Source organism: Petromyzon marinus, chromosome 79 (assembly GCF_048934315.1).
Source record: "Petromyzon marinus isolate PM22_M1 ecotype Great Lakes invasive population chromosome 79, UKy_Petmar_22M1.pri1.0, whole genome shotgun sequence".
Taxonomy (NCBI): Eukaryota; Metazoa; Chordata; class Hyperoartia; order Petromyzontiformes; family Petromyzontidae; genus Petromyzon; species Petromyzon marinus.
The window spans coordinates 20062251-20088375 of NC_133745.1; the positions used below are offsets into that span (position 1 = coordinate 20062251).

Sequence of the window (26125 nt, forward strand, 5' to 3'; positions counted from 1 at the left end):
GGCGAGGTAGTCAACATCTCACGAGCTGCAGTGGCTACAGGCATAGTCAGGGTCTTGATAGAACCCACGACCTCTTGCGTACCAGGCGAGGTAGTCAACATCTCACGAGCTGCAGTGGCTACAGGCATAGTCAGGGTCTTGATAGAACCCACGACCTCTTGCGTACCAGGCGAGGTAGTCAACATCTCACGAGCTGCAGTGGCTACAGGCGTCGTCAGGGTCGGGATCGAACCCACGACCTCCTGTGTACCAGGCGAGGTAGTCAACATCTCACGAGCTGCAGTGGCTACAGGCATAGTCAGGGTCTTGATAGAACCCACGACCTCCTGTGTACCAGGCGAGGTAGTCAACATCTCACGAGCTGCAGTGGCTACAGGCGTCGTCAGGGTCGGGATCGAACCCACGACCTCTTGCGTACCAGGCGAGGTAGTCAACATCTCACGAGCTGCAGTGGCTACAGGCATAGTCAGGGTCTTGATAGAACCCACGACCTCCTGTGGGCCAGGCGAGGTAGTCAACATCTCACGAGCTGCAGTGGCTACAGGCGTCGTCAGGGTCGGGATCGAACCCACGACCTCCTGTGTACCAGGCGAGGTAGTCAACATCTCACGAGCTGCAGTGGCTACAGGCATAGTCAGGGTGTTGATAGAACCCACGACCTCCTGTGTACCAGGCGAGGTAGTCAACATCTCACGAGCTGCAGTGGCTACAGGCATAGTCAGGGTCTTGATAGAACCCACGACCTCCTGTGTACCAGGCGAGGTAGTCAACATCTCACGAGCTGCAGTGGCTACAGGCGTCGTCAGGGTCGGGATCGAACCCACGACCTCCTGTGTACCAGGCGAGGTAGTCAACATCTCACGAGCTGCAGTGGCTACAGGCATAGTCAGGGTCTTGATAGAACCCACGACCTCCTGTGTACCAGGCGAGGTAGTCAACATCTCACGAGCTGCAGTGGCTACAGGCATAGTCAGGGTCTTGATAGAACCCACGACCTCCTGTGTACCAGGCGAGGTAGTCAACATCTCACGAGCTGCAGTGGTGCCCGAACAGAATCACAAAGACAATAATTACACGCATTCACAGTTTTTATTTCAATGAATATAGAGACCCAGCGTTATTCATAGAGACCCAGAGAGACCCATAGAGACAGACGGAGACCCATAGAGACCCATAGAGAGACACGGAGACCCATAGAGACCCATAGAGACTCATAGAGACCCATAGAGACCCATAGAGACCCATAGAGACAGACAGATACCCATAGAGACCCATAGAGACCCATAGAGACAGACGGAGACCCATAGAGACCCATAGAGACACACGGAGACCCATAGAGACCCATAGAGACCCATAGACACACGGATACCCATAGAGACCCATAGAGACCCATAGACACACGGAGATGCATAGAGACCCATAGAGACCCATAGAGACTCATAGAGACCCATAGAGACACACGGAGACCCATAGAGACCCATAGAGACTCATAGAGACCCATAGAGACTCATAGAGACCCATAGAGACACACGGAGACACATAGAGACCCATAGAGACCCATAGAGACACCCACTCACTCACTCACCCTCTCACTCACTCACTCACCCTCTCACTCACCCTCTCACCCACGCATCCACTCACTCACTCACCCACTCACTCACCCTCTCACCCACTCACTCACCCTCTCACCCACGCATCCACTCACTCACTCACCCACTCACTCACCCACTCACCCATTCACCCACTCACTCACTCACCCATTCACCCACCCACTCACTCACTGACCCACTCACCTACTCACCCACCCACCCACTCACTCACCCACTCACTCACCCTCTCACCCACGCATCCACTCACCCACTCACTCACCCTCTCACCCACTCACTCACCCTCTCACCCACGCATCCACTCACTCACCCACTCACTCACCCATTCACCCACTCACTCACCCATTCACCCACCCACTCACTCACTGACCCTCTCACTCACTCACCCACTCACTCACTCACCCACTCACCTACTCACCCACCCACCCACTCACTCACCCACTCACTCACTCTCTCACCCACGCATCCACTCACCCACTCACTCACCCTCTCACCCACTCACTCACCCTCTCACCCACGCATCCACTCACTCACTCACCCACTCACTCACCCACTCACTCACCCATTCACCCACTCACTCACTCACCCATTCACCCACCCACTCACTCACTGACCCTCTCACTCACTCACCCACTCACTCACTCACCCACTCACCCACTCACCCACTCACTCACCCACTCACTCACCCTCTCACCCACGCATCCACCCACTCACTCACTGACCCTCTTCACTCACTCACCCACTCACTCACCCTCTCACCCACGCATCCACTCACTCACTCACTCACCCACTCACTCACCCACTCACTCACCCATTCACCCACTCACTCACTCACCCATTCACCCACCCACTCACTCACTGACCCTCTCACTCACTCACCCACTCACTCACTCACCCACTCACCCACTCACCCACTCACTCACCCACTCACTCACCCTCTCACCCACGCATCCACCCACTCACTCACTGACCCTCTTCACTCACTCACCCACTCACTCACCCTCTCACCCACGCATCCACTCACCCACTCACCCACTCACTCACCCACTCACTCACCCACTCACCCATTCACCCACTCACTCACTCACTGACCCACTCACTCAGTCACCCACTCTCCCACCCACTCATTGAGCAGGGTGTGTGGGCTAATCCCCATCTGTTCCATCCTCATCCTCCTCCTCCCCTCTGCGTGCTCCCCCTGACGGGGCGGTTCACTCGCTGTAGGTGGCAGCAGCCGCACGGAGACCCCGGACGCTGTGGAGAGAACCTCTCGTCAGAACCAGGGGGTCTACCCCCTGTGTGTCTGTGTGTGTGTGTGTACCTGTGTGTGTGTGTGTGTGTCTGTGTGTGTGTGTACCTGTGTGTGTGTGTACCTGTGTGTGTGTCTGTGTGTGTGTCTGTGTGTGTCTGTGTGTGTGTGTGTGTGTCTGTGTGTGTGTCTGTGTGTGTGTGTACCTGTGTGTGTGTGTGTGTGTCTGTGTGTACGTCTGTGTGTGTGTGTCTGTGTGTGTGTGTACCTGTGTGTGTGTGTGTGTGTCTGTGTATGTCTGTGTGTGTGTCTGTGTGTGTGTGTCTGTGTGTGTGTGTCTGTGTGTGTGTGTACCTGTGTGTGTGTGTGTACCTGTGTGTGTGTCTGTGTGTGTGTGTCTGTGTGTGTGTGTCTGTGTGTGTGTCTGTGTGTGTGTCTGCGTGTGTGTGTGTCTGTGTGTGTGTGTGTACCTGTGTGTGTCTGTGTGTGTGTGTACCTGTGTGTGTGTGTCTGTGTGTGTGTACCTGGGTGTGTCTGTGTGTGTACGTCTGTGTGTGTGTGTACCTGTGTGTGTGTGTGTACCCCCTGTGTGTGTGTGTATGTGTCTGTGTGTGTGTGTACCTGTGTGTGTCTGTGTGTGTGTGTGTACGTCTGTGTGTGTGTCTGTCTGTGTGTGTGTGTACCTGTGTGTGTCTGTGTGTGTGTCTGTGTGTGTGTGTCTGTGTGTGTCTGTGTGTGTGTCTGTGTGTGTGTGTGTCTGTGTGTGTGTGTGTACGTCTGTGTGTGTGTCTGTGTGTGTGTACCCCCTTTCTGTGTGTGTGTACCCCTGTCTGTGTGTGTCTGTGTGTGTGTCTGTGTGTGTGCGTACCCCTGTGTGTGTGTGTACCCCTGTCTGTGTGTGTGTACCCCTGTCTGGGTGTGTGTACCCCTGTCTGTGTGTGTCTGTGTGTGTGTCTGTGTGTGTGTGTACCCCTGTGTGTGTGTGTGTGTGTACCCCTGTCTGTGTGTGTGTGTACCCCTGTCTGTGTGTGTCTGTGTGTGTGTCTGTGTGTGTGTGTACACCTGTCTGTGTGTGTGTGTGTACCCCTGTCTGTGTGTGTGTGTACCCCTGTCTGTGTGTGTCTGTGTGTGTGTCTGTGTGTGTGTACCCCTGTCTGTGTGTGTCTGTGTGTGTGTCTGTGTGTGTGTGTACCCCTGTCTGTGTGTGTGTGTACCCCTGTCTGTGTGTGTGTACCCCTGTCTGTGTGTGTCTGTGTGCGTGTCTGTGTGTGTGTGTGTACCCCTGTCTGTGTGTGTGTGTGTACCCCTGTCTGTGTGTGTGTACCCCTGTCTGTGTGTGTGTACCCCTGTCTGTGTGTGTGTGTGTACCCCCTGTCTGTGTGTGTGTGTACCCCTGTCTGTGTGTGTGCCTGTGTGTGTGTACCCCTGTCTGTGTGTGTGTGTGTACCCCTGTCTGTGTGTGTGTCTGTGTGTGTGTGTACCCCTGTGTGTGTGTGTACCCTGTGTGTGTGTACCCTGTGTGTCTGTGTGTACCCACTGTCTGTGTGTGTCTACCCCCTGTCTGCGTGTACCCCTGTGTGTGTCTGTGTGTACCCCCTGTGTGTGTGTGTCTGTGTGTGTGTACCCCTGTGTGTGTACCACCTGTGTGTGTGTACCCCCTGTGTGTGTCTTTGTGTGTACCCCTGTGTGTGTGTGTGTACCCTGTCTGTGTGTGTGTGTCTGTGTGTGTGTCTGTGTGTGTGTCTGTGTGTGTCTGTGTGTGTGTGTCTGTGTGTGTGTGTCTGTGTGTCTGTGTGTGTGTGTGTCTGTGTGTGTCTGTGTGTGTCTGTGTGTGTGTCTGTGTCTGTGTGTGTGTCTGTGTGTGTGTGCCTGTGTGTACCCTGTCTGTGTGTGTGTGTCTGTGTGTGTCTGTGTGTGTGTGTCTGTGTGTGTGTCTGTGTGTGTGTCGGTCCTGCACAGATGCCATATTTTCTGTCCGTCTGCTACAGCAGAGGTGTAGGGAATTCCAACAAGACCTACATCTCTGCTTTATTGACCTGGTCAAGGCCTATGATACCATCAGTAGGCCTGGGCTCTGGGTCGTTCTTCGTGCTTTTGGAGTACCTGACCCTCTGCTCACGATCATTAAGGACCTTCATGATGGTGAGCGGGCCCGGGTAAAACTACGTGGCCGGGAGTCAGAGCCATTCCCTGTACACCTTGGGGTGCGACAGGGATGTCCTCTGGCTCCCACATTATTTAACATCTATTTTGACCACGTAGTTCGTGAAGCCTTCAATAGCTGTACCGGGGGAATCTCCATATGGTACAGATATAATGGGAGGCTAATCGATGCCCGGGTGCGGTCAAGGGATGGCTCCCTATTGCTCAACCACGTTATGTATGCTGATGACTTGGTAATAGCTGCTCAGTCAGAGGAGGAGTTGGAGACGCTGCTGCTGAGACTGGAGCATGCCACTAAGAGATGGGGCCTTACCATCAGCCCCACCAAAACTAAGCACCTGCCTGGGTATTTTGTACCATCGGACACTCCACCCCCACAACTCCCAATCGGTGATGGGGCAGTTGTGGAGAGAGTGGAGAGTTTCCCATACCTGGGCAGTGTGCTTATGACTGGCTCCAGTTTAACAGCAGAGGTCTCACTCCGAATCAGTCGAGCGGCAATATCTTTTCATCGGTTGCGTAACGCTGTGTGGAAGCTACCTGGTCTGTCGCTCCGCACTAAGCTTCAGGTCTTCTCGGCCACGGTCATTCCCTCCCTTCTCTACGCTTGCGAAACGTGGACCCCCCTAATGGAACATCTTCGCCGGTTAGAAACATTTAGGCTGGCCTGCCTACGATCCATCCTGGGTTTAACCAGACTGGATTGTGTGAGGAGCTCACAAATCCTTGAAAGATCTGGGCAGGGTCCCATCGGTGAGCTCCTCCGGCAGGCAAGGCTGCGATGGCTGGGTCATGTAGCACGCATGCCCAGCCACCGCATGCCGAAACAGCTTTTGTTTGGCCGGATTGAGGGGGCTAAGCGGGCGCGGCACGGGCTAGAGAAGAGATGGAGTGATGTGGTACAGGAGGACGTGGAGCTGAGTGGACTTGCCGATGACCGGTACGGTGGGTAGCGATAGTGTAGCGGTTAGCGCCACGCTGCGCTATGAACCCGGCGACACGGGTTCGATTCCCGCTCACGGCAAACACCAGTGACGATTATCTGAACCGGTCCCGGGCCTCCCCTAGGTCGACTCAGCCTCAAATCAGTACCTGGTGCAGTGTGTAAACATTGCCACTAGGGAGACAAAGGTGGTCGGGCGTGGTGCTGGCCACCCACCCCCTCGTACCGTTCCGGCCTTCATAGGTGCTCGCTAACAGCACTTGCCCCTACAGTCTGTTAAGGCTATATGGGGGATCTTTGATCTTTTTGTGTCTGTGTGTACCCCTGTGTGTGTGTCTGTGTGTGTGTGTGTGTACCCTGTCTGTGTGTGTGTGTGTGGTAGTGTTCGACACTTCACGTGGCCTCAAACGTGCACATAGCCTGGCACGGGCGCCGTGGTGACGTGAAAGGCGGCGGTTGTTGTTGTGGTTGTTGTGATTGTTGTTGTTGTTGTGGTTGTTGTTGTGGTTGTGGTTGTTGTTGTGGTTGTGGCTGTTGTGGTTGTTGTTGTGATTGTTGTGGTTGTTGTGGTTGTTGTGGTTGTTGTGGTTGTTGTTGTGATTGTTGTGATTGTTGTTGTTGTGGTTGTTGTTGTGGTTGTGGTTGTTGTGGTTGTTGTTGTGATTGTTGTTGTTGTGGTTGTTGTTGTGGTTGTTGTGGTTGTTGTTGTGATTGTTGTTGTTGTGGTTGTTGTGGTTGCTGTTGTGGTTGTTGTGGTTGTCGTTGTTGTTGTGGCTGTTGTGGTTGTTGTTGTGGTTGTTGTGGTTGCTGTTGTGATTGTTGTTGTTGTTGTGGTTGTAGTGATTGTTGTTGTGGTTGTTGTCATTGTTGTGATTGTTGTTGTTGTGGTGATTGTTGTTGTTGTGGTGATTGTTGTTGTGGTTGTTGTTGTGGTTGTTGTTGTTGTTGTTGTGATTGTTGCTGTTGTTGTGGTGATTGTTGTTGTGGTTGTTGTTGTGATTGTTGTCGTGGTGATTGTTGTTGTGGTTGTTGTTGTTTTTGTGATTGTTGTTGTGGTTATTGTTGTTGCTGTTGTTGTGGTTGTTGTTGTTGCTGTTGTTGTGGTTGTTGTTGTTGTTGTGATTGTTGTTGTTTTTGTGATTGTTGTTGTGGTTGTTTTTGTGATTGTTGTTGTGGTTATTGTTGTTGTTGTGGTTGTTGTTGTGATTGTTGTGGTTGTTTTTGTGGTTGTTGTTGTGGTTGTTGTTGTGGTGGTTGTTGTGGTTGTTGTTGTTGTTGTGATTGTTGTTGTGATTGTTGTTGTTGCTGTTGTTGTGGTTGTTGTTGTTGTTGTTGTGTGGGCTCCGTACCCTTCCGAGGTGAGGGTGTCCAGAGTGACCGCGTCCCCGGCGGCCCCGGCGGGAGAGGCGTTGAACCCCACGGCCCCCAGCGTCTCCAGCACTGCACGGGGGGCCATAGACGTTTCGGGTCAGTCCCCACCTGAGGCTGCCGTCGCTGCAGCGATCCACACCCTGGGGTTCTCTCGCCAAGCTCCTCACAAACAGATCCATCGCGACGCAAGCATTCGTCATCAGGTGGGAAAACCACGGCGAGGAGTGGAGGAGACCCCCAGCTAGGCCCCTGTCACCCCGGAAGTTGTGGGGAGCGAGCGGTGGTGGTGGTGGTGGTGGCGGCGCACGCGAGGGGGTGGGTGGCCAGCAGCACCACGCCCGGCCGCCTTTGTCTCCCCAGTGGCGATGTTTCTACATCGCACCGGGAACTCCGGTTCAGATAATCGTCACCGGTGTTGGCCGTGAGCGGGAATCGAACCCGGGGAGCCGGGATCGTAGCGCAGCGTGGCGCTAACCGCTACACCACCGCTCACACACACACACACAGGTACACACACACACACACAGGTACACACACACACAGGTACACACACACAGGTACACACACACAGGTACACACACACACAGGTACACACACACACACAGGTACACACACACACACAGGTACACACACACACAGGTACACACACACACAGGTACACACACACACACAGGTACACACACACACACAGGTACACACACACACAGGTACACACACACACAGGTACACACACACACAGGTACACACACACACAGGTACACACACACACACAGGTACACACACACACACACACAGGTACACACACACACACACAGGTACACACACACAGGTACACACACACACAGGTACACACACACACAGGTACACACACACAGGTACACACACACACAGGTACACACACACACACAGGTACACACACACACAGGTACACACACACACACAGGTACACACACACACAGGTACACACACACACACAGGTACACACACACACAGGTACACACACACACACAGGTACACACACACACAGGTACACACACACAGGTACACACACACACAGGTACACACACACAGGTACACACACACACACAGGTACACACACACACAGGTACACACAAACACAGGTACACACACACACAGGTACACACACACACACAGGTACACACACACACACAGGTACACACACACACACAGGTACACACACAACAACAACAACCGCCATTCGCCACTAAGTGGCGGTGACGTCACCACGACGCTTGTGCCAGGCTATGTGCACCCTGAGGCCACGTGAGGTGTCGAATGCCCGCTTGCAGGATGTCACGGGGCAGACCCAGGTGCCACGGGTCGACTGACTGAGATGACTGGCTGATGCACCACCTGTGCCCCCTACTGTGCCAACCTGCTGTGCTTTAGCCACCCGGCGCTCCGCTCGCTGTTGTGAGCGTCGCTCCTCCGCCCTCCGTTGTTGTTGGAGGGCGACTGCCTCCAACTGCCCAGTAGCATCCTTCACGAGCCTCCTCCACAGAGGCCGATCTTGACACCGCTGGTACCAGTCATCAGCAAGTCCACTCAGCTCCACGTCCTCCTGTACCACATCACTCCATCTCTTCTCTAGCCCGTGCCGCGCCCGCTTAGCCCCCTCAATCCGGCCAAACAAAAGCTGTTTCGGCATGCGGTGGCTGGGCATGCGGGCTACATGACCCAGCCATCGCAGCCTTGCCTGCCGGAGGAGCTCACCGATGGGACCCTGCCCAGATCTTTCAAGGATTTGTGAGCTCCTCACACAATCCAGTCTGGTTAAACCCAGGATGGATCGTAGGCAGGCCAGCCTAAATGTTTCTAACCGGCGAAGATGTTCCATTAGGGGGGTCCACGTTTCGCAAGCGTAGAGAAGGGAGGGAATGACCGTGGCCGAGAAGACCTGAAGCTTAGTGCGGAGCGACAGACCAGGTAGCTTCCACACAGCGTTACGCAACCGATGAAAAGATATTGCCGCTCGACCGATTCGTAGTGAGACCTCTGCTGTTAAACTGGAGCCAGTCATAAGCACACTGCCCAGGTATGGGAAACTCTCCACTCTCTCCACAACTGCCCCATCACCGATTGGGAGTTGTGGGGGTGGAGTGTCCGATGGTACAAAATACCCAGGCAGGTGCTTAGTTTTGGTGGGGCTGATGGTAAGGCCCCACCTCTTAGTGGCACGCTCCAGTCTCAGCAGCAGCGTCTCCAACTCCTCCTCTGACTGAGCAGCTATTACCAAATCATCAGCATACATAACGTGGTTGAGCAATAGGGAGCCATCCCTTGACCGCACCCGGGCATCGATTAGCCTCCCATTATATCTGTACCATATTGAGATTCCCCCGGTACAGCTATTGAAGGCTTCACGAACTACGTGGTCAAAATAGATGTTAAATAATGTGGGAGCCAGAGGACATCCCTGTCGCACCCCAAGGTGTACAGGGAATGGCTCTGACTCCCGGCCACGTAGTTTTACCCGGGCCCGCTCACCATCATGAAGGTCCTTAATGATCGTGAGCAGAGGGTCAGGTACTCCAAAAGCACGAAGAACGACCCAGAGCCCAGGCCTACTGATGGTATCATAGGCCTTGACCAGGTCAATAAAGCAGAGATGTAGGTCTTGTTGGAATTCCCTACACCTCTGCTGTAGCAGACGGACAGAAAATATGGCATCTGTGCAGGACCGCCCTTTCCTGAAACCGCATTGGGGCTCCGCAAGCCTCTCCTCAGCGTGCCTGGCAAGGCGATGCTGAATAATCCTTGCCAGGACCTTTCCCGGCACACTGAGGAGTGAGATGCCCCTGTAGTTGTTACAGTCTGTGCGGTCCCCCTTCTTAAAAAGGGGGACCACCAGGGCATCCTTCCAATCCTGCGGAACCCGTCCAGTGGTCCAGACTGTTGTTATGATGTCATATAGGGCAGTCTGTGCACAAACGCCACCCTCCCTCAGCATTTCGCTTGGGAGATCATCTCTGCCCGCTGCCTTTCCTGGTCTCAGACTCCCGATCGCCCTCAATACTTCCTCAGCAGATGGCACCTCAGCCAGCCACTCACAGGGGGTGACCTCATCCAATATTTGAGGCACCGCAGCCTCAGCAGGGTCATCCTCACTTTGTGCCACGATGTTTTCCTGGCTGAGGGATTTTCCCTCCCCCAGAACCTCACAGAAATGCTCAGCAAATCTGCGAACCTGTTCCTGGGGGTCGGAAATTGGATCACCGTTTTTTCCCCTAATGATGGTAATAGGTGTGGTGCTGCAGGTTACTTTTTTGATGGAGTTAAATAGAGATTTGTGATCACGGGCCACTGAGGCAGACTCCATCTCCTCAGCAACCCGCGACCACCACCCATCCTTGCAGCGCCTCACGGCTCTCCGAACCTCCGAGCGAAGGCTGCGGTAAGCCTCCTCATTCTCTGACGTGGGATTCTGTAGCCGATGACAGTGGGCCTGTCGCTTTTTCTCAACCATCCTGAACAACTCCTCTGTCATCCAGGGTGTCTGGGGAGGTCTGGACCGCGTACCCAAAGCAGCCATTGCAGCTGCATGAGTCACAGTCCTAAACCTCGCCCATTTACCCTCGACATCAGGAGGAGTCGGGGACGATGCCAATCCCAGCCGCAAGCGATGATGAAATTCTCGCTTGCAACTTTCATCAGATAACTGAGACCAGGCCACTTTAGGTTGGAATGGGGTCCTGGGTGTACACCCACCACCGGAGTGGAAGAATGGCAGGCGCATCTTACAGATGACTAGTCGATGGTCAGAGGGCAGATCAGCTCCACGGTAGGTCCTGGTGTCAAGGACATGGGCTCGCATTCGCTGGTCCGTCACTATGTAGTCCAGCAGATGTTCTTGCTTGGACCCGGCATGCATCCATGATGTTGTGTGGATGCGCCGATGCCGGAACAGCGTGTTGGTAATTACAAGCCCATGGGCTGCACAAAAATCTAGCAGCCTCCTACCGTTGTTATTGAGCTGATCTGGCCCATGCCCTCCAATCACTCCAGACCAGGTGCCAGTATCATGACCAACTCGGGCATTGAAGTCACCCAACATGATGACTCTATCCCGAGGGGCCACTTTAGCCAGCACCTGTGACAGGAGGTCATAGAAGGCATCTGACTCATCGGCTTTGCCTGCATCCCTCCACGGATGTTCATCTTCGGTGGGGGCATAAGTAACCACGACCACCATTCCTCGCCTCCGGTTGATGGGAAGGCGAGCCCAAAGTAGCCTGGGGCTTACAGCTTCCCACACCTCACCGCCACGCTCCCACGCCCCCTTCATTCTTTTGTTCAAAAGAAGACCCACACCCTGTTGTTTGGCAGTCTGCTGCCCCGAGTAGAGGACTGTCCACCCCTCATGGTGGCAGGAGCCAGAGCCGGTCCACCGGACCTCCTGAATGCCGCATAGATCCAGGCGGTACCGGTCCAGCTCCCGACAGAGGAGTGGCAGCCTCTCCTCTGCAGTGAGCGTTCGAACATTCCACGTGGCCACCCGTAGTGGCTTTTCATTGTTTCTGGAGTAGCCCCGAGGGTAGGTATTCAATCTCCTGGCTCCGCCAATTGGGGTTTGGCCAGGAGACGTCATAGACGCCTGGCCCCCCGGGGCCTCCGGCACAAGCTTAGTTGTGTGTGTACACACACACACAGGTACACACACACACACAGGTACACACACACACAGGTACACACAAACACAGGTACAGACACACACAGGTACACACACACACACAGGTACACACACACACAGGTACACACACACACACAGGTACACACACACACAGGTACACACACACACACAAGTACACACACACACACAGGTACACACACACACACACAGGTACACACACACACACAGGTACACACACACACAGGTACACACACACACAGGTACACACAACAACAACAACAACAACAACCGCCATTCGCCACTAAGTTGCGGTGACGTCACCACGACGCTTGTGCCAGGCCATGTGCACCTTGAGGCCACGTGAAGTGTCAAAAGCCCGCGGGCAGGAGGTCACGGGGCAGACCCAGGTGCCACGGGTCGACTGACTGAGATGACTGGCTGATGCACCACCTGTGCACCCTACTGTGCCAACCTGCTGTGCTTTAGCCACCCGGCGCTCCGCTCGTTGTTGTGAGCGTCGCTCCTCCGCCCTCCGTTGTTGTTGGAGGGCGACTGCCTCCAACTGCCCAGTAGCGTCCTTCACGAGCCTCCTCCACAGAGGCCGATCTTGACACCGCAGGTACCAGTCATCGGCAAGTCCACTCAGCTCCACGTCCTCCTGTACCACATCACTCCATCTCTTCTCTAGACCGTGCCGCGCCCGTTTAGCCACCTCGATCCGGCCGAACAAAAGCTGTTTCGGCATGCGGTGGCTGGGCATGCGGGCTACATGACCCAGCCAACGCAGCCTTGCCTGCCGGAGGAGCTCACCGATGGGACCGTGCCCAGATCTTTCAAGGATTTGTGAGCTCCTCACACAATCCGGCCTGGTTAAACCCAGGATGGATCGTAGGCAGGCCAGCCTAAATCTTTCTAAGCGGCGAAGATGTTCCATTAGGGGGGTCCACGATTCGCAAGCGTAGAGAAGGGAGGGAATGACCGTGGCCGAGAAGACCTGAAGCTTAGTGCGGAGCGACAGACCAGGTAGCTTCCACACAGTGTTACGCAACCGATGAAAAGATATTGCCGCTCGATTGATTCGGAGTGAGACCTCTGCTGTTAAACCGGATCCAGTCATAAGCACACTGCCCAGGTATGGGAAACTCTCCACTCTCTCCACAACTGCCCCATCACCGATTGGGAGTTGTGGGGTTGGAGTGTCCGATGGTATAAAATACCCAGGCAGGTGCTTAGTTTTGGTGGGGCTGATGGTAAGGCCCCACCTCTTAGTGGCACGCTCCAGTTTCAGCAGCAACGTCTCCAACTCCTCCTCTGAATGAGCAGCAATTACCAGGTACACACACACACAGGTACACACAAAGGTACACACACACACAGGTACAACAACAACAACAACAACCGCCATTCGCCACTAAGTGGCGGTGACGTCACCACGACGCTTGTGCCAGGCTATGTGCACCCTGAGGCCACGTGAAGTGTCGAACGCCCGCTGGCAGGAGGTCACGGGGCAGACCCAGGTGCCACGGGTCGACTGACTGAGATGACTGGCTGATGCACCACCTGTGCCCCCTACTGTGCCAACCTGCTGTGCTTTAGCCACCCGGCGCTCCGCTCGCTGTTGTGAGCGTCGCTCCTCCGCCCTCCGTTGTTGTTGGAGGGCGACTGCCTCCAACTGCCCAGTAGCATCCTTCACCAGCCTCCTCCACAGAGGCCGATCTTGACACCGCTGGTACCAGTCATCGGCAAGTCCACTCAGCTCCACGTCCTCCTGTACCACATCACTCCATCTCTTCTCTAGCCCGTGCCGCGCCCGCTTAGCCCCCTCAATCCGGCCAAACAAAAGCTGTTTCGGCATGCGGTGGCTGGGCATGCGGGCTACATGACCCAGCCATCGCAGCCTTGCCTGCCGGAGGAGCTCACCGATGGGACCCTGCCCAGATCTTTCAAGGATTTGTGAGCTCCTCACACAATCCAGTCTGGTTAAACCCAGGATGGATCGTAGGCAGGCCAGCCTAAATGTTTCTAACCGGCGAAGATGTTCCATTAGGGGGGTCCACGTTTCGCAAGCGTAGAGAAGGGAGGGAATGACCGTGGCCGAGAAGACCTGAAGCTTAGTGCGGAGCGACAGACCAGGTAGCTTCCACACAGCGTTACGCAACCGATGAAAAGATATTGCCGCTCGACTGATTCGGAGTGAGACCTCTGCTGTTAAACTGGAGCCAGTCATAAGCACACTACCCAGGTATGGGAAACTCTCCACTCTCTCCACAACTGCCCCATCACCGATTGGGAGTTGTGGGGGTGGAGTGTCCGATGGTACAAAATACCCAGGCAGGTGCTTAGTTTTGGTGGGGCTGATGGTAAGGCCCCACCTCTTAGTGGCACGCTCCAGTCTCAGCAGCAGCGTCTCCAACTCCTCCTCTGACTGAGCAGCTATTACCAAGTCATCAGCATACATAACGTGGTTGAGCAATAGGGAGCCATCCCTTGACCGCACCCGGGCATCGATTAGCCTCCCATTATATCTGTACCATATGGAGATTCCCCCGGTACAGCTATTGAAGGCTTCACGAACTACGTGGTCAAAATAGATGTTAAATAATGTGGGAGCCAGAGGACATCCCTGTCGCACCCCAAGGTGTACAGGGAATGGCTCTGACTCCCGGCCACGTAGTTTTACCCGGGCCCGCTCACCATCATGAAGGTCCTTAATGATCGTGAGCAGAGGGTCAGGTACTCCAAAAGCACGAAGAACGACCCAGAGCCCAGGCCTACTGATGGTATCATAGGCCTTGACCAGGTCAATAAAGCAGAGATGTAGGTCTTGTTGGAATTCCCTACACCTCTGCTGTAGCAGACGGACAGAAAATATGGCATCTGTGCAGGACCGCCCTTTCCTGAAACCGCATTGGGGCTCCGCAAGCCTCTCCTCAGCGTGCCTGGCAAGGCGATGCTGAATAATCCTTGCCAGGACCTTTCCCGGCACACTGAGGAGTGAGATGCCCCTGTAGTTGTTACAGTCTGTGCGGTCCCCCTTCTTAAAAAGGGGGACCACCAGGGCATCCTTCCAATCCTGCGGAACCCGTCCAGTGGTCCAGACTGTTGTTATGATGTCATATAGGGCAGTCTGTGCACAAACACCACCCTCCCTCAGCATTTCGCTTGGGAGATCATCTCTGCCCGCTGCCTTTCCTGGTCTCAGACTCCGGATCGCCTTCAATACTTCCTCAGCAGATGGCACCTCAGCCAGCCACTCACAGGGGGTGACTTCATCCAATATTTGAGGCACCGCAGCCTCAGCAGGGTCATCCTCACTTTGTGCCGCGATGTTTTCCTGGCTGAGGGATTTTCCCTCCCCCAGGACCTCACAGAAATGCTCAGCAAATCTGCGAACCACACACACACAGGTACACACACAGGTACACACACACAGGTACACACACAGGTACACACACACACAGGTACACACACACAGGTACACACACACACACACAGGTACACAAACACACGGGTACACACACAACAACAACCGCCATTCGCCACTAAGTGGCGGTGATGTCACCACGACGCTTGTGCCAGGCTATGTGCACCCTGAGGCCACGTGAAGTGTCGAACGCCCGCCGGCAGGAGGTCACGGGGCAGACCCAGGTGCCACGGGTCGACTGACTGAGATGACTGGCTGATGCACCACCTGTGCCCCCTACTGTGCCAACCTGCTGTGCTTTAGCCACGCGGCGCTCCGCTCGTTGTTGTGAGCGTCGCTCCTCCGCCCTCCGTTGTTGTTGGAGGGCGACTGTCTCCAACTGCCCAGTAGCATCCTTCACGAGCCTCCTCCACAGAGGTCGATCTTGACACCGCTGGTACCAGTCATCGGCAAGTCCACTCAGCTCCACGTCCTCCTGTACCACATCACTCCATCTCTTCTCTAGCCCGTGCCGCGCCCGCTTAGCCCCCTCAATCCGGCCGAACAAAAGCTGTTTCGGCATGCGTTGGCTGGGCAAGCGGGCTACATGACCCAGCCATCGCAGCCTTGCCCGCCGGAGGAGCTCACCGATGGGACCTTGCCCAGATCTTTCAAGGATTTGTGAACTCCTCACACAATCCAGTCTGGTTAAACCCAGGATGGATTATAGGCAGGCCAGCCTAAATGTTTCTAACCGGCGAAGATGTTCCATTAGGGGGGTCCACGTTTCGCAAGCGTAGAGAAGGGAGGGAATGACCGTGGCCGAGAAGACCTGAAGCTTAGTGCGGAGCGACAGACCAGGTAGCTTCCACACAGCGTTACGCAACCGATGAAAAGATATTGCCGCTCGACTGATTCGGAGTGAGACCTCTGCTGTTAAACTGGAGCCGGACATAAGCACACGGCCCAGGTATGGGAAACTCTCCACTCTCTCCACAACTGCCCCATCACCAATTGGGAGTTGTGGGGGTGGAGTGTCCGATGGTACAAAATACCCAGGCAGGTGCTTAGTTTTGGTGGGGCTGATGGTAAGGCCCCACCTTTTAGTGGCACGCTCCAGTCTCAGCAACAGCGTCTCCAACTCCTCCTCTGACTGAGCAGCTATTACCAAATCATCAGCATACATAACGTGGTTGACCAATAGAGAGCCATCCCTTGACCGCACACGGGCATCGATCAGCCTCCCATTATATCTGTACCATATGGAGATTCCCCCGGTACAGCTATTGAAGGCTTCACGAACTACGTGGTCAAAATAGATGTTAAATAATGTGGGAGCCAGAGGACATCCCTGTCGCACCCCAAGTTGTACAGGGAATGGCTCTGACTCCCGGCCACGTAGTTTTACCCGGGTCCACTCACCATCATGAAGGTCCTTAATGATCGTGAGCAGAGGGTCAGGTACTCCAAAAGCACGAAGAAGGACCCAGAGCCCAGGCCTACTGATGGTATCATAGGCCTTGACCAAGTCAATAAAGCAGAGATGTAGGTCTTGTTAGAATTCCCTACACCTCTGCTGTAGCAGACGGACAGAAAATATGGCATCTGTGCAGGACCGCCCTTTCCTGAAACCGCATTGGGGCTCCGCAAGCCTCTCCTCAGCGTGCCTGGCAAGGCGATGCTGAATAATCCTTGCCAGGACCTTTCCCGGCACACTGAGGAGTGAGATGCCCCTGTAGTTGTTACAGTCTGTGCGGTCCCCCTTCTTAAAGAGGGGGACCACCAGGGCATCCTTCCAATCCTGCGGAACCCGTCCAGTGGCCCAGACCGTTGTTATGATGTCATATAGGGCAGTCTGTGCACAAACGCCACCCTCCCTCAGCATTTCGCTTGGGAGATCATCTCTGCCTGCTGCCTTTCCTGGTCTCAGACTCCGGATCGCCTTCAGTACTTCCTCAACAGATGGCACCTCAGCCAGCCACTCACAGGGGGTGACTTCTTCCAATATTTGATGCACCGCAGCCTCAGCAGGGTCATCCTCACTTTGTGCCACGATGTTTTCCTGGCTGAGGGATTTTCCCTCCCCCAGGACCTCACAGAAATGCTCAGCAAATCTGCAAACCTGTTCCTGGGGGTCAGAGATTGGATCACCGTTTTTTCCCCTAATGATGGTAATAGGTGTGGTGCTGCAGGTTACTTTTTTGATGGAGTTAAATAGAGATTTGTGATCACGGGCCACTGAGGCAGACTCCATCTCCTCAGCAACCCGCGACCACCACCCATCCTTGCAGCGCCTCACGGCTCCCCGAACCTCCGAGCGAAGGCTGCGGTAAGCCTCATTCTCTGACGTGGGATTCTGTAGCCGATGACAGTGGGCCTGTCGCTTTTTCTCAAGCATCCTGAACACCTCCTCTGTCAGCCAGGGTCTCTGGGGAGGTCTGGACCGCGTACCCAAAGCAGCCATTGCAGCTGCATGAGTCACAGTCCTAAACCTCGCCCATTTACCCTCGACATCAGGAGGAGTCGGGGACGATGCCAATCCCAGCCGCAAGCGATGATGAAATTCTCTCTTGCAACTTTCATCAGATAACTGAGACCAGGCCACTTTAGGTCGGAATGGGGTCCTGGGTGTACACCCACCACCGGAGTGGAAGAATGGCAGGCGCATCTTACAGATGACTAGTCGATGGTCAGAGGGCAGATCAGCTCCACGGTAGGTCCTGGTGTCAAGGACATAGGCTCGCATCCGCTGGTCCGTCACTATGTAGTCCAGCAGATGTTCTTGCTTGGACCCGGCATGCATCCATGATGTTGTGTGGATGCGCCGATGCCGGAACAGCGTGTTGGTAATTACAAGCCCATGGGCTGCACAAAAATCTAGCAGCCTCCTACCGTTGTTATTGAGCTGATCTGGCCCATGCCCTCCAATCACTCTAGACCAGGTGCCAGTATCATGACCAACTCAGGCATTAAAGTCACCCAACATGATGACTCTATCCCGAGGGGCCACTTTAGCCAGCACCTGTGACAGGAGGTCAAAGAAGGCATCTGACTCATCAGCTTTGCCTGCATCCCTCCACGGATGTTCATCTTCTGTGGGGGCATAAGTAACCACGACCACCATTCCTCGCCTCCGGTTGATGGGAAGGCGAGCCCAAAGTAGCCTGGGGCTTACAGCTTCCCACACCTCACTGCCACGCTCCCACGCCCCCTTCATTCTTTTGTTCAAAAGAAGAGCCACACCCTGTTGTTTGGCAGTCTGCTGCCCCGAGTAGAGGACTGTTCACCCCTCATGGTGGCAGGAGCCAGAGCCGGTTCACCGGACCTCCTGAATGCCGCATAGATCCAGGCGGTACCGGTCCAGCTCCCGACAGAGGAGTGGCAGCCTCTCCTCCGCAGTGAGCGTTCGAACATTCCACGTGACCACCCGTAGTGGCTTTTCGTTGTTTCTGGAGGAGCCCCGAGGGTGGATATTCAATCTCCTGGCTCCGCCAATTGGGGTTTGGCCAGGAGACGTCATAGACGCCTGGCCCCCCGGGGCCTCCGGCACAAGCTTATTAGTTACATATTTCAGTTTAACTCGTGGTTTCGTGGTAATTAATTGAAGGTGGAGGGGTTACCAGCCCCTCGCACCCGTCCAGAGCCCCCGTTTAGCCCCTGTGGTGGACACATATGCCATGAGGGGAGGAGCCAATCAAAATTGGATCTCCCCCCACAGCACTGTCCACGACAGAGTTGCCCGTCCGGCACCGCGAGGAGGTAGGGGGTTGTTTTGCCGGACTAGGTACACACACACAACAACAACCGCCATTCGCCACTAAGTGGCGGTGATGTCACCACGACACTTGTGCCAGGCCATGTGCACCTTGAGGCCACGTGAAGTGTCGAACGCCCGCGGGCAGGAGGTCACGGGGCAGACCCAGGTGCCACGGGTCGACTGACTGAGATGACTGGCTGGTGCACCACCTGTGCCCCATACTGTGCCAACCTGCTGTGCTTTAGCCACCCGGCACTCCGCTCGTTGTTGTGAGCGTCGCTCCTCCGCCCTCCGTTGTTGTTGGAGGGCGACTGCCTCCAACTGCCCAGTAGCATCCTTCACGAGCCTCCTCCACAGAGGCCAATCTTGACACCGCTGGTACCGGTCATCGGCAAGTCCACTCAGCTCCACGTCCTCCTGTACCACGTCACTCCATCTCTTCTCTAGCCCGTGCCGCGCCCGCTTAGCCCCCTCGATCCGGCCGAACAAAAGCTGTTTAGGCATGCGGTGGCTGGGCATGCGGGCTACATGACCCAGCCAACGCAGCCTTCCCCGCCGGAAGAGCTCACCGATGGGACCTTTCCCAGATCTTTCAAGGATTTGTGAGCTCCTCACAAAATCCAGCCTGGTTAAACCCAGGATGGATCGTAGGCAGGCCAGCCTAAATGTTTCTAACCGGCGAAGATGCTCCATTAGGGGGGTGTCCACGTTTCGCAAGCGTAGAGAAGGGAGGGAATGACCGTGGCCGAGAAGACCTGAAGCTTAGTGCGGAGCGACAGACCAGGTAGCTTCCACACAGCGTTACGCAACCGATGAAAAGATATTGCCGCTCGACTGATTCGGAGTGAGACCTCTGCTGTTAAACTGGAGCCAGTCATAAGCACACTGCCCAGGTATGGGAAACTCTCCACTCTCTCCACAACTGCCCCATCACCGACTGGGAGTTGTGGGGGTGGAGTGTCCGATGGTACAAAATACCCTGGCAAGTACTATGAGTATTATGGAAGTGAGTACTATGGTAGTGAGTACTATGGTAGTGAGTACTATGGTGGTGAGTACTATGGTAGTGAGTACTATGGTAGTGAGTACTATGGTAGTGAGTACTATGGCAGTGAGTACTATGGTAGTGAGTACTACGGTAGTGAGTACTATGGTAGTGAGTACTGTGGTAGTGAGTACTATGGTGGTGAGTACTATGGTAGTGAGTACTATGACAGTGAGTACTGTGGTAGTGAGAACTATGGTAGTGAGTACTATGGTGGTGAGTACTATGGTAGTGAGTACTATGGTAGTGAGTACTATGGTGGTGAGTACTATGACAGTGAGTACTATGGTAGTGAGTACTATGACAGTGAGTACTATGGTAGTGAGTACTATGGTAGTGAGTACTATGGTAGTGAGTACTATGGTGGTGAGTACAATGGTGGTGAGTACTTTGGTAGTGAGTACTATGGTAGTGAGTACTATGGTGGTGAGTACTATGGTAGTGAGTACTATGGTAGTGAGTACTATGACAGTGAGTACTATGGTGGTGAGTACTGTGGTAGTGAGTACTATGGTAGTGAGTACTGTGGTAGTGAGTACTATGGTAGTGAGTACTGTGGTAGTGAGTACTATGGTAGTGAGTACTATGGTGGTGAGTACTATGGTAGTGAGTACTATGGTACTATGGTAGTGAGTACTGTGGTAGTGAGTACTATGGTAGTGAGTACTATGGTAGTGAGTACTATGGTACTATGATAGTGAGTACTACGGTAGTGAGTACTATCATATTGAGTACTATGATAGTGAGTACTATGGTAGTGAGTACTATGGTAGTGAGTACTATGGTACTATGACAGTGAGTACTATGGTAGTGAGTACTATGGTAGTGAGTACTATGGTAGTGAGTACTATGACAGTGAGTACTATGGTAGTGAGTACTATGATAGTGAGTACTATGGTACTATGATAGTGAGTACTATGGTAGTGAGTACTATGGTAGTGAGTACTATGGTACTATGGTAGTGAGTACTATGGTAGTGAGTACTATGGTAGTGAGTACTATGGTGGTGAGTACTATGGTAGTGAGTACTATGGTAGTGAGTACTATGACAGTGAGTACTATGGTGGTGAGTACTATGGTGGTGAGTACTATGGTGGTGAGTACTATGGTAGTGAGTACTATGGTGGTGAGTACTATGACAGTGAGTACTATGACAGTGAGTACTATGGTGGTGAGTACTGTGGTAGTGAGTACTATAGTAGTGAGTACTATGGTAGTGAGTACTATGGTAGTGAGTACTATGATAGTGAGTAATATGACAGTGAGTACTATGGTGGTGAGTACTATGGTAGTGAGTACTATGGTAGTGAGTACTATGGTAGTGAGTACTATGACAGTGAGTACTATGGTGGTGAGTAGTGAATACTATGGTAGTGAGTACTATGATAGTGAGTACTATGACAGTGAGTACTATGGTAGTGAGTACTATGGTAGTGAGTACTATGACAGTGAGTACTATGACAGTGAGTACTATGACAGTGAGTACTATGGTAGTGAGTACTATGGTAGTGAGTACTATGACGGTGAGTACTATGGTAGTGAGTACTATGGTAGTGAGTACTATGGTAGTGAGTACTATGATAGTGAGTACTATGACAGTGAGTACTATTGTAGTGAGTACTATGACAGTGAGTACTATGACAGTGAGTACTATGGTAGTGAGTACTATGACAGTGAGTACTATGGTAGTGAGTACTATGGTAGTGAGTACTGTGGTAGTGAGTACTATGGTAGTGAGTACTATGACAGTGAGTACTATGGTAGTGAGTACTATGGTAGTGAGTACTGTGGTGGTGAGTACTATGGTAGTGAGTACTATGACAGTGAGTACTATGGTAGTGAGTACTATGGTAGTGAGTACTATGGTAGTGAGTACTATGACAGTGAGTACTATGGTAGTGAGTACTATGATAGTGAGTACTGTGGTAGTGAGTACTATGGTAGTGAGTACTATGACAGTGAGTACTGTGGTAGTGAGTACTATGGTAGTGAGTACTATGACAGTGAGTACTATGGTAGTGAGTACTATGACAGTGAGTACTATGGTAGTTGAGTACTGTGGTAGTGAGTACTATGACAGTGAGTACTATGACAGTGAGTACTATGGTAGTGAGTACTATGGTAGTGAGTACTATGGTACTATGGTAGTGAGTACTATGGTAGTGAGTACTATGACAGTGAGTACTATGGTAGTGAGTACTATGGTAGTGAGTACTATGACAGTGAGTACTATGGTAGTGAGTACTATGGTAGTGAGTACTGTGGTAGTGAGTACTATGACAGTGAGTACTATGGTGGTGAGTACTATGGTGGTGAGTACTATGGTAGTGAGTCCTATGGTAGTGAGTACTATGGTAGTGAGTACTATGGTAGTGAGTACTATGACAGTGAGTAGTGAGTACTATGGTAGTGAGTACTATGGTACTATGGTAGTGAGTACTATGGTGGTGAGTACTATGGTAGTGAGTACTATGGTAGTGAGTATTATGGTAGTGAGTACTATGATAGTGAGTACTATGATAGTGAGTACTATGGTAGTGAGTACTATGGTAGTGAGTACTATGATAGTGAGTACTATGGTGGTGAGTACTATGGTAGTGAGTACTATGATAGTGAGTACTATGGTGGTGAGTACTATGGTGGTGAGTACTATGGTAGTGAGTACTATGGTAGTGAGTACTATGACAGTGAGTACTATGACAGTGAGTACTATGGTAGTGAGTACTATGACAGTGAGTACTATGACAGTGAGTACTATGACAGTGAGTACTATGGTAGTGAGTCCTATGGTACTATGGTAGTGAGTACTATGGTAGTGAGTACTATGGTGGTGAGTACTATGGTGGTGAGTACTATGGTAGTGAGTACTATGGTGGTGAGTACTATGACAGTGAGTAGTATGGTGGTGAGTACTATGGTGGTGAGTACTATGGTGGTGAGTACTATGGTGGTGAGTACTATGGTAGTGACTACTATGGTAGTGAGTAGTGAGTACTATGGTGGTGAGTACTATGGTAGTGAGTACTATGGTAGTGAGTAGTGAGTACTATGGTAGTGAGTACTATGGTAGTGAGTACTATGGTGGTGAGTACTATGGTAGTGAGCACTATGGTAGTGAGTAGTGAGTACTATGACAGTGAGTACTATGGTAGTGAGTACTATGGTAGTGAGTACTATGGTGGTGAGTAGTGAGTACTATGGTAGTGCGTACTATGATAGTGAGTACTATGGTAGTGAGTACTATGGTAGTGAGTACTATGGTGGTGAGTAGTGAGTACTATGGTAGTGAGTACTATGACAGTGAGTACTATGGTAGTGAGTACTATGGTAGTGAGTACTATGGTAGTGAGTACTATGGTAGTGAGTACTATGGTGGTGAGTACTATGGTAGTGAGTACTATGATAGTGAGTAGTGAGTACTATGGTGGTGAGTACTATGGTGGTGAGTACTATGGTAGTGAGTACTATGGTAGTGAGTAGTGAGTATTATGACAGTGAGTACTATGGTAGTGAGTACTATGGTACTATGGTGGTGAGTACTATGGTGGTGAGTAGTCAGTACTATGGTGGTGAGTACTATGATAGTGAGTACTATGGTAGTGAGTACTATGGTAGTGAGTACTATGGTAGTGAGTAGTGAGTACTATGGTAGTGAGTACTATGCTGGTGAGTAGTAAGTACTATGGTGGTGAGTACTATGACAGTGAGTACTATGGTACTATGGTAGTGAGTACTATGGTGGTGAGTACTATGGTAGTGAGTACTATGGTAGTGAATAGTGAGTACTATGGTGGTGAGTACTATGGTGGTGAGTACTATGGTAGTGAGTACTATGGTGGTGAGTACTATGGTGGTGAGTACTATGGTAGTGAGTAGTGAGTACTATAGTGGTGAGTACTATGGTACTATGGTGGTGAGTACTATGGTGGTGAGTATTATGGTAGTGAGTAGTGAGTACTATGACAGTGAGTACTATGGTGGTGAGTACTATGGTGGTGAGTACTATGACAGTGAGTACTATGGTGGTGAGTAGTGAGTACTGTGGTGGTGAGTACTATGGTAGTGAGTACTATGGTGGTGAGTACTATGGTGGTGAGTACTATGATAGTGAGTACTATGATAGTGAGTACTATGGTAGTGAGTACTATGGTACTATGGTAGTGAGTACTATGGTAGTGAGTACTATGGTGGTGAGTACTATGGTAGTGAGTACTATGGTAGTGAGTAGTGAGTACTATGGTGGTGAGTACTATGACAGTGAGTACTATGACAGTGAGTACTATGGTAGTGAGTAGTGAGTACTATGGTGGTGAGTACTATGGTGGTGAGTAGTGAGTACTATGGTAGTGAGTACTATGGTGGTGAGTACTATGGTAGTGAGTAGTGAGTACTATGGTGGTGAGTACTATGGTACTATGGTAGTGAGTACTATGGTGGTGAGTACTATGGTGGTGAGTACTATGGTGGTGAGTACTATGGTAGTGAGTACTATGGTGGTGAGTACTATGATAGTGAGTACTATGGTAGTGAGTACTATGACAGTGAGTACTACGGTAGTGAGTACTATGACAGTGAGTACTATGGTACTATGGTAGTGAGTACTATGGTGGTGAATACTATGGTAGTGAGTACTATGGTAGTGAGTACTATGGTACTATGGTAGTGAGTACTATGGTAGTGAGTACTATGACAGTGAGTACTACGGTAGTGAGTACTATGACAGTGAGTACTATGGTACTATGGTAGTGAGTACTATGGTGGTGAGTACTATGGTACTATGGTAGTGAGTACTATGGTGGTGAGTACTATGGTAGTGAGTACTATGGTAGTGAGTACTATGGTGGTGAGTACTATGGTACTATGGTAGTGAGTACTATGGTGGTGAGTACTATGGTACTATGGTAGTGAGTACTATGGTGGTGAGTACTATGACAGTGAGTACTATGACAGTGAGTACTATGGTACTATGGTGGTGAGTACTATGGTACTATGGTGGTGAGTACTATAGTGTTGAGTACTATGGTAGTGAGTACTATGGTAGTGAGTACTATGGTAGTGAGTAGTGAGTACTATGGTGGTGAGTACTATGGTAGTGAGTACTATGCCAGTGAGTACTATGGTACTATGACAGTGAGTACTGTGGTGGTGAGTACTATAGTGGTGAGTACGATGGTAGTGAGTAGTGAGTACTATGGTACTATGACAGTGAGTACTATGGTGGTGAGTACTATGGTAGTGAGTACTATGGTACTATGGTGGTGAGTACTATGGTAGTGAGTACTATGACAGTGAGTACTATGGTAGTGAGTACTATGATAGTGAGTACTGTGGTAGTGAGTACTATGGTAGTGAGTACTATGACAGTGAGTACTGTGGTAGTGAGTACTATGGTAGTGAGTACTATGACAGTGAGTACTATGGTAGTGAGTACTATGACAGTGAGTACTATGGTAGTTGAGTACTGTGGTAGTGAGTACTATGACAGTGAGTACTATGACAGTGAGTACTATGGTAGTGAGTACTATGGTAGTGAGTACTATGGTACTATGGTAGTGAGTACTATGGTAGTGAGTACTATGACAGTGAGTACTATGGTAGTGAGTACTATGGTAGTGAGTACTATGACAGTGAGTACTATGGTAGTGAGTACTATGGTAGTGAGTACTGTGGTAGTGAGTACTATGACAGTGAGTACTATGGTGGTGAGTACTATGGTGGTGAGTACTATGGTAGTGAGTCCTATGGTAGTGAGTACTATGGTAGTGAGTACTATGGTAGTGAGTACTATGACAGTGAGTAGTGAGTACTATGGTAGTGAGTACTATGGTACTATGGTAGTGAGTACTATGGTGGTGAGTACTATGGTAGTGAGTACTATGGTAGTGAGTATTATGGTAGTGAGTACTATGATAGTGAGTACTATGATAGTGAGTACT

The 26125-nt window shown here is 51.8% G+C and overlaps 1 protein-coding gene across 2 annotated transcripts in view; it reads right to left on the bottom strand.

Annotated features, from left to right (window-relative positions):
• Positions 1 to 1070: 1070 nt before the first annotated feature.
• EFCAB10 (EF-hand calcium binding domain 10) overlaps positions 1071 to 26125 on the bottom strand; it is a 37340-nt gene continuing 12285 nt past the window's right edge. For both annotated transcript variants that reach the window (XM_076056973.1, XM_076056974.1), the window contains 2 exons: positions 7312 to 7402; positions 1071 to 2861 (listed from right to left, as the gene is read on the bottom strand). In XM_076056973.1, the coding sequence (XP_075913088.1) occupies positions 2819 to 2861; positions 7312 to 7402 (134 nt within the window). In that variant the 3' untranslated portion in view covers positions 1071 to 2818. The remainder of the gene's footprint in view (positions 2862 to 7311; positions 7403 to 26125) is intronic.